General features: G+C 36.3%; 2 protein-coding genes across 2 annotated transcripts; one reads left to right on the top strand and one right to left on the bottom strand.

Annotated features, from left to right (window-relative positions):
- The first annotated feature begins 103 nt into the window (after positions 1-103).
- On the top strand, positions 104-3,189 carry LOC105338974 (mitotic-spindle organizing protein 2B). The gene is made up of 3 exons (XM_011444369.4): positions 104-250; positions 1,833-2,045; positions 2,383-3,189. The coding sequence occupies exons 2-3, from the start codon at positions 1,915-1,917 to the stop codon at positions 2,573-2,575; spliced, it is 324 nt and encodes a 107-aa protein (XP_011442671.1). The 5' UTR covers positions 104-250; positions 1,833-1,914; the 3' UTR covers positions 2,576-3,189.
- An 8-nt stretch (positions 3,190-3,197) lies between these two features.
- On the bottom strand, positions 3,198-4,947 carry LOC117692934 (uncharacterized). Its single transcript, XM_034482538.2, has 2 exons — positions 4,739-4,947; positions 3,198-4,399 (listed from the first exon to the last, which is right to left on the bottom strand). Exon 2 carries the CDS (start codon positions 4,386-4,388, stop codon positions 3,348-3,350), a length of 1,041 nt encoding a protein of 346 aa, XP_034338429.2. The 5' UTR covers positions 4,389-4,399; positions 4,739-4,947; the 3' UTR covers positions 3,198-3,347.
- Positions 4,948-9,700: the final 4,753 nt, after the last annotated feature.

The raw sequence follows: 9,700 nt of genomic DNA, 5'->3' as shown, positions 1-9,700 counted from the left end.
GCTCAATATTTTTTTTCGGTTTATTAGGTAAATCGGAATAAAAATTATTCACTTTCCCATAAAACTATTTAAAAATATCAGATGCGAAAATTTGACTTAAATCATCTAACCTTTAAATATCAACGCTTTATTTTTATTCACGAACTATTTTACTTTCGATTCATCCGCTAGATGCAATATCTCCAACTTCCTTGGACCAGAGTGGCGAGATCCTCTTGTGATTCACAGTGACCTTTACCCTTCTAAACTAGTAAGTTACATATGTGATATGACAGCGGGGTCTAACATTACGCAATGCTAAAACTTTAGATGTCAAGATTATTCTAGAAATCATACACCGGACATGCTTTGAAAACGTGAAACATTTAGCCTAGTCATCATAACACCCCAATCTACATAGCTTGAATAAACTTTATAGCTTAATATTTACATTTTCAGGTGTCTGTCTGTGATAAAACTACAAATCTATTTTGTAATGTATAGTTCAATACAATTCATCAATGGCTTTTTTACAACTGCTGAAAATTATATAATAGTTAACTGTAAGCAATAAGGAATCGTTCTTCATGTTCTTTGAATATTATGAGGTGATCAACTACTGTTTGGGGGTGATCAACTCCAATAAAGCCCTACGGATGGGGATGATCAAATCTATCATAAAGCCCTTTAAGGAATTGATCACTCCGGACCGTATTTGATCATCTCATGATACTCAAAGAATGATTCCTCATTCCTTAGGAATAGCTCATATATTATTATATTAACTTATGGTGTTAACGAAAATGGGTTTGTAAATTGTAATGGAAATATACATTAAATTGGGAGTTTGTGACTAACAGTTACTTATATTTGCCGTATCTATGTACAATATGAGAAGCAAATCACCCTTTTAGAATTTACCAAGTCCTCTTTTGAATCAAAGTATTAAGTACTGACGGGAGTTGATTTTATCGATTATTATTTATTTTAAAATCAACTATAATATGTTATTTTGCTTGGCAAGTAGTTTATAATCTGTATTTGAATTACGCACACTTTTATAATATGAATTCTCACACTTTTCCGACAAGAATTTCAAGAAAACCCTTTATGAATCTTGTGTAATATTCAAAAATAGAACTGATTACATCAAACTATGTATCAGTAGGCTAATCGAAATATTTCAAAAATTGTATGGATTCATGCAATGATGAGCTCTAGTCTCATTCAACCAGATGCTCAGCTGTCTCCGTTAATCTCTGACAAGCAAGAGGTAGTCTCTGCCAACACCAGGTTGCGTGATAGCTTGATGACGTGACCTCTAAGTACATGATTGTAAGACTGACTCTCTTCTTGTCGGGGATTTACGGAGACAGCCGATGGTTGAAGAAGACTATATTGAACTCTGACGTAGGAATACATACGACTGCGAAAAATATCTATATTGTTTGTACTATTTAAAATCTTACTATTTGTAAGGTACATGTATGAATAAATAAGTTTAATTAAAAAAAAATGCTTCAGCATACAGTACATCGAATTTATTGATTATTTTCAAGAACTAAGTCTTGTCAGCGGTGATGATTTGTGCTTAGGTCCAAACACTGTTTCAGTTTCGGTTTGCAAGAGTACCGGTAACTGCATAGGAGATTTAATTAAAAATCAACTCCCAAAAATGATCTGCCTCCATGCATATGCTGTCTATCCCAACTGGATGAACCTTGGCTTAAGAGTTTTGAGGATATGAAAATAAAAAATTACACCCACTTTTATAAACAAAACTAATGGTGAAACATTTTATACATGTTCACACTTATAAATTTGTTTTGTCATTGTATGTATGTTATTTGTAGGACAGTAAAGAAACGACAGGAAGAGGCATGTTGGGATAATACCTGTACCTGCTCTGTAAGCTGTCTCACCTAACCAGTAACCATGACAACAGTGGGCAGCGACCAGTTCCTACAGTTCACGTTAATGAGTAAGAATGTCCTGTCTCTGGAGGAACAGGAACTGTACGAACTCTCACAGCTGGCCGGGGTGGTGCTGGACCCCAGCGTCTTCAAGTCAGTCCCTAACAGTTTAACTCCCTATATCTTATTTCTTATTTTTGTCTGTCCAATATAGGTTCACATGCAGAGTGTGTACTTTTTTTTTTATTGTTGAGATTAAATGTCAGACACTGCATGTGATGCCATGTTATCTTTTCCAATTTGTTTTTACCTACCTGGCTTTGAAACGTTAAAATTTAATGTCAAGTTTTGTGGTTAAATGGGATATTTTGAATAATTTTAAGATAATCAGAGCACAATAAATAGTACCATACTTCTTTTTCTATTGTGGTATATTAATTTCCTCTAGGGTTCTTGTTTGTACTGACATCCTGTGTTCTTTATCTTTAAGGATCATCATGGACCTCCTGAAGATGAATGTTGCCCCCCAGGCCATTCTACAGGTCCTGAGGAGTATATCTGGTCAGCGACCAAAGAAAATCAGCTCCCCCGAGGTCTCCCAGCGCCCCAACCCCGGGGATGAAAGGCGGGGGAAGCCCCGCAGTCGTGTCCCCAGTAACAAGAAGCCAGAGGCCAGGCGGTGACCACAGGCCCACAGTGATAACAAGTCTACAGAACAGACCTACAGTAATACACGCCAGTGTAGAGAACGAGTGTACATAACCTTGCTAAGGAGGATAACTCTTCTGGTTTGGAAGAATCATCACAACATTTAGTTATTGATTTGACAGTGTGCAAGTGTCAGTGAATGATTGACAGGGAGAGTCAAATATATCATATATTCTTCATTTAATAGTTTTTTGTTATTTTAAATGATGATGTTATGTAAAGATACCTGTACTTTTTACATATGTTGTATCTGGGGTATTTTTGCTGGCAGACTAAATATTATGGCTGGCATCAACAATCAGTTTATCAAATGTCAATCATTTTGAATTTATGGATAGAAAAGTCAGTTTAGAGTTGTTCATGTGTTTGAATTGGAATGGTATTTGTATTCATGAAGTTGTTAGTTGTGTAGTACACGTATATAAAAACTACAATTCATTTATTTAAACTCTGAAGCAAATCATTTGTAATAAGAATGTTTATGACAAATGTAATGGAAGAAATCAGTAATGAATGCTTGAAGGATGTCTGATTTGTATGATTGTTTGAGAATATTGATAACAATAAATTATTTTTGAAATAAGGATAAGTGCAATCCTTCTTTAAAATAGAGATTTTTTATCAAAGAAAAACATGTACAACAGTTAAATCTTGTGTCACACATTCATGGAACATTAAAATGAACTGCCTATTATAAAATGAAAAAGTTTTAAAGGAATGGTACCAAATGGACAAGAGAGTGACTAGTCAATAAGCACCAAGACCCTTCCACAATACATATACTGGCCAATATTCCACATTTCTTAAAAGTAATTCTTTCTGCACACCAATAAATTCATATGGCTTCATCTTGTAGGAGCTAATCTGTTCCGCTAATCTCAATTTGTCCTTGATATTGTGTGCAGACCAAGGCATGAGAATGGACCTGACCTCAAAGTGGGTGAAAAAATCCCCAGCACACATCAGCAGAGCCTCGGTATCGTGCTGGAAGGCCTCCAGGTACAGCACCACCGGGGCCTGGGCCTCCAGTGTGCCCAGGGTGATTAACTGATTCAGAGAGAACCCCCCACCCTCGGGCTCACACACCACTTCCTGGCCAACGTCCAACACGTGGTCCCGGTAGGCGGGGTCCAGGGGTCGGGACGAGTTGGTTTGGAGGATGGTAACAAAGCGCTGGGCATTCACTGACCTAACTGAGGCACAGACCCCCGGGACACCGCGAGCACCTGTCCGTACACTGATGGCGCGGCGTCCTATCTTCGCCGCCAAAATACTGAAGCTGCCATCCCGCGAACCCACGTCTACCATCACGGAGTTAGTGTGGAAGGCGAGGTTGTTGTGAACAGCTCTGAACAGCTCGTAGTACATCTGCTTTGTGGGATCCCCCTTTCCCTGGGTGTCTAGTGGTCCTTTGTGTACTACGTATAGAGTTAATTTTCCCGCAGACGATTCCAGACTAGTCTGAATCATTGGTGGATTCTGCCCGCAGACGTCACTTCTTTCCCATTTTGAATTCCGGCGGATAAAAACTTTGACGTCGTTTTCCGATGTTTGATCTGTGATCTCCTGCCGGCCGTCCAAGTCGTCGTATTCATCCACATCCGGGTCTTTATACCGGTCGTAATCCAGCGCGTCGGAACGGGGCAGGTTGGGGACCAGTATTTGTTCAGTCTTCGATCGCCTAGGAAGCGGGAGGTCTATAACGCACACCACGTATGTAAGGAAAACCACACCGGCGGCAGACAACACACAAACCACCGTCCTACTCCTGGAACAGCGAATTGGCATCGCACCTCAAACTGCAAAAGGAAAAACAATTTAAAACTCTCTCTCTCTCTCTCTCTCTCTCTCTCTCTCTCTCTCTCTCTCTCTCTCTCTCTCTCTCTCTCTCTCTCTCTCTCTCTCGTCGTATTTACCTGTTCACCTTTTAATAATGCAAATTAAAATGTGTATACTTAGTGAAATAGATCATCAGTGTGTAGCGAAAGTAACATGGATGACATTTTACACGTTGAATTTCAAATGATGGAACTTTAAAGGCGACGAATTTAAATGCTGTAAATCGATTCCATTTACAATGTAGTATGTTTGTTGCTTGCTGAGTATGAAACTATTAAATAAAGTTACAGCAGTTTTACCTTTTTCCTTGCAATGTCGATAGCCTCCTCTATGGTAACCTCTAACGATTTCAAACCAGTGAAGCGGAACCATGAATAAACGCAGATGGTGCGCGTAATTAATCAAATTATAATTTCATTCCAGAGTACCGCCTACAGACTTATAACTTTTTTTCCAATAAATTCTGGGATGATTTATTACTTTTCTTAAAATTAAATCCAATGTTACAATCCAATGTTACAATCCAATGTTACAATCCAATGTATATAACGCATATGCATGGTGTCGGCGAAGAGAACAATAAATAAATCGTATTTCAAGAGGAGCATTCATCAACTTAAAAGAAACAAAACTGGAGAATCAACTCTTTCTATAATAGTGTAAATAAATTTACTAATTTTTGTTACCAGTTTTTAATTTTTGGGTAAAGTTCCTTTTTAATTTAATTTTTTAAAGGGGGGGCATTATAACTATATTGTTTATTGTTATTTACCAATCAAGGCCCCTCAATTAGCGTTGTCCCTGGGGGAGTAAATCTTCATATCTCCCAAACGTTCATGCAATAAATGTATAATACGATATGTTTCCTTTGTTCCGAAACATCCTACATATTTAAGTAAGAATATGTCAATTTTTCAAAGGTCATTATCCCTATGAGCTTTTGGTCTACATGTATATATATCCATTTAATAAAGTGTGGAGAATATTTCACTTATATAACTCTTTTTCTCTGAGCTTGACTAAAGATGAATAAAAGGTGTTTTTGACCATCAACTAAATTATTTTGTTATACTTTCATGTTAAATACTGAAATCTGATTGGTTAAGACGCAGTTCATAATCCTTTCTATTACCCTCAGCGTTAGCAACGCACTTAGCAACGGGTAACATTATATAAATAGTGCCTGTTTGGGAGGGTAACAGTTGAAATTGACACCCCGAGAAAACCATTGTCAACCGACGCGAAGTCCCTTGAAATCATATATTGAACTAATGCATGCATTCAATACAATGCAACAACAAAAAAAACAAAATGGTTTAAAATACATAATCTCCAGGAGAAAAATGATGAGTTGAACTTTGTATTAGAGTAATGTACAAATCATGCAGTGTCTTCTCCATTACTTCATACTATGGCAATGATCATACAATTTCCGTTAGAAATGCTTACAGTAACGAAATCGATTCTTTATGATAATAGTAAAATGTTAAACTTCAAAACAAGTTGCTGAAAGTATATTAAAATTTACCATAAAAATTAGTACAACCAACTCTTATTTTCTTCTTTGTGGTGTGTTTTTATGTAAACAACCAATGATTCATACAACAATTATATTTTTTGCGGCCCATTTGACGCTTGCGTCAATATGATTTCTTGTATTATATTGTAATATATTGTCAATTGATGGGCTGCATTGCCCAAGGTTGAATTTCTGAATAAAAAATAATATTCGTAATAAATTCTTCGCTCGATATATATAATCATAAATAGAATCTGCAGAACCGGATCTTGACATCAATACGTAATGATTCCTAGTAACTATTTGTATTTTAACTAGCAGCCTAGCATCTCTGTTCTTCAGAAAAAAAGATACGCCGTTTTTTATGAGTTTCCGTCTTCGATACACTTTGAACCTCAACCGAGGTCTTTTTACAAACAAAGGAGGCATAATTTGAACACTTCAATTCATTATATATACCAAGGACATCATCCGAAAACTATTTGTTTACGGGAAAATCCTTAGGAGAAATCACTTCTTTTTTTAAAAGTCTAGTTGTCCTGAAGCAAATAAAGATGCGTCATGTTTCAGCTTACTTGATTAATCGGACGTTGGATCCTGCGATCAAAGTCTTTTTAAAAAGTTTTTTTCTTCTAAATACATGTTTCTTTCGGTGCTACGGTGTATTGAATATGACTTTTCTGCGCTGAAAGTGCAAATTGCATATAAATCACTTTTCTCTATTTTTTTTTATCGAAGTCAACATTGGCATAAATACAAATCTATACTTTACATATAAAATAAATTAAATTAACATGAAGAAAACGTTTGCAATTTCTTCACTCAATTGATATTTTGACCTTTTTGCACTGATAAAACACTATTTTAGCCATTAACGATTCAGCATGCAATGAATTTACTTAAAAGTCTCAAACTTTTTCTCGAATTATAATAGACTTGTCAGAAAAATCTTACTATAAATTCGGAAAATATAGTCCCTTTTGCTTTTGATGTAAAATTTGAGATATGGTACGGAATATAAAGCTAATTTTAGGCTTAAATCGAAGTTCATTTTTTTCTTGTCTTTTATACTTTTATGATATATCAGTTTCATAATATGCCAAACAAGATATCTGTATCTGTGAGCCAATGCTCACTAGTAATACCCCTGCTCTGATGTGAATATGCTAAAAAGCAAAGTCGATATTCATCAGGAAGTTGACGTCTGATTGGTACAAAAATATATCCCACGATATGGCATGCCTAAACAAATAGTCTATTAAAATTTCAAGCATCTGCAATAAAAAGTTGTCGAGAAAAGTGCGACAGAAATTTTTGTTACAGACAGACATATATACATTGTATTCACAAGGGCAAAACAGTTTTCCCCCTTCTCCTTCGGAGGCAATCGGAGCGGGGGATAAATATCAGTGGCGTCGGAAGCAAATTGAAGGGGGGGGGGGGGGGGGCTACACTTATCCTCAGAAATCTTGACAAGCAAACCCCCCCCCCCCAAAAAAAAAAACCCCAATTCCCAAATTCATGCAAAAAAAGGCGGTTCCGACGCCTATGTGAAAAGAAATATTCAACAAGTGAAAAGCTGGCAATGTGACAGCAAACCGGGCTTTGATTGTGAACTGTATCCATAATCCCTGAATTGATAAACAGATCTACCGTATTCAGAGAAATGGAGTACCCATAAGTTCAAAGGCTGGTATTTTTTCCGTAAAATATTAAAATCTAAATCCTAGCAATATGCACACCTCTTATATAAACGTTCAATTGATCTGCAAAAGAACAACTTATCTTGAAAACTGCATGTAGGAGGAGTTACCCGTACAATAGGGGCACCCTTTAGAAACCCTGTTTAAAATTGTTAAAATATGTTCGGAAACAAATCGAAGATATCATAATGCACGAATTATCTGAATGTGGTTTTCACTGAAAGGTGGCAGGGGATAGTTTCGAAGGAAAGACCCGGTCAAAATTTTGAAATAAAGGGAGAACCTGGGGTTTGGCTGGTTATTTGAGGGGTATAAATCGGTAGAATATTTATTGCATTCATTTTGTGGATAGAGGAGCTCATGCCAATTTCATTGATATATGACACTTTAATACTGGTAGCACTTTTCATCAGATATGGAATGAAAATGCGAAACTGTGGCCAAAATTTTCACTTTCGGTTTTGTGCTTGAAAAGTAGGGTGGGTTCAGAACACGAAATGTCACTCGGAAAGAAGGTGATTGACCCCCCATCAATTGGTGATTATTTGCATGGGTATACATTAAGCTACCAATCCTATGGTAGTTTATGGCAGTTGCTCGGGACTGGAGCGTGGTTATGGACCCGTGAAAATGTGAAAAAAGGGCAATTTTTCAGAAAATTTTGAGACCGTCCCTGGCTATTCTTTATAGTGCTATATGTAAGTTGTACTTGTTTTATTCTGAAATGTTTAAAAATTCTCAAGAGTCGGGACCATGTGTCCCCTGCATGCAAACCAATTTTAGCAAATTTAAAAATCCACTGAAAAATTAAATCACATATATGAGCACTATCTGCCTCACATTTCCTCGACCAAAAAAACTATCCCCTGCCACCAAAGTAAGAAAGCTTAAGGTGGCTCATTACACCTTGAAATATTTTCTCAAATCAGCTGAAAATTCCTTGATTATGATAGATATCGTGATGGATAAGAAGTATTTTAGCCAAATAGGTACAAAATGTGCAACTTTGGATGAAAAATTTGATTATGATAGAAATCATAATGGTTAAGAAGTATTTTAGCCAAATAGGTAAAAAATGTGCAACTTTGGATGAAAAATTCCATTTTCGAAAATTTAATTCAGTAAACATGAACAAAAGCTCCAAGCGGATTCGAACTCATGATCTGCGGTTCAGAAGCCAAATATTTTAACCACTGAGCTACTACGATATACAACCCAATCGAACGATATAAACAGTTCAACAAAAGATTTAAATCGCCATCTTGTGACGTATTGTCTTAAAAAGTATAAGTCTAGGTGTAGTGAAGTAACTTTAATTACGATACTTTAAAACAAAGTTGTGAAAGAAAATTTCTTCTAAACCCTCCGCCACAAAATAGAGTCCCTTACTAAGCTCCGTATACGAGGGTTGTTCGGAAATTATTGAGACATTTACTCATATTTCCTTGGGGAAACAGATAAACCCTTGAAATTTCACCAAAATGTACACCAGGATAGCGTGTATCAATGTCAAAAAAATTATTGTCCATAGCATGATTAGATCATTCCTGGTAAGCAGACCAAGTTGCCATCGCCCAGTGACGCGGCGCAACCGCAAACTTACCGCAACGTCATTTTAACGCTTCTTATTGATCCCATGTTTTAAACACCTAACAAACAAAGGGAAATTATAATTGATTCTTCATTTCTCATCTTTTGTTTACATTTCAAGATATCAACATTCACATATTCTCTCCATTCTTGAATTTTGTGGGGGAAAATCGGGTCATTTCTAACCAAAGGTAAAATTACTGTAAAATGTCTCCTACAGTGATTCTGTGTACATATTTTAGAACTGCTGACATCAGTTAGTGTGTAAAAATTAATTGATATTTAGTCATTTTGTCTGAATTCTAGCTAAACAATTAGTGAAAAAAGACGATAAACTGAAGTTCTTTATCCCTTGCCATCGTATAGTTTTTGTTTAAGCAATTGGTTGGCATTAAAATGTCTTTTTCCGAAAATTTCATTAATTTGATGTATATTCACTGCGCCGCCTT

Source organism: Magallana gigas, chromosome 3 (genome assembly GCF_963853765.1).
Source record: "Magallana gigas chromosome 3, xbMagGiga1.1, whole genome shotgun sequence".
Classification (NCBI taxonomy): domain Eukaryota; kingdom Metazoa; phylum Mollusca; class Bivalvia; order Ostreida; family Ostreidae; genus Magallana; species Magallana gigas.
The sequence above is the reverse complement of the archived record's forward strand: the minus strand, read 5'-3'. Positions and strand labels throughout refer to the sequence as shown.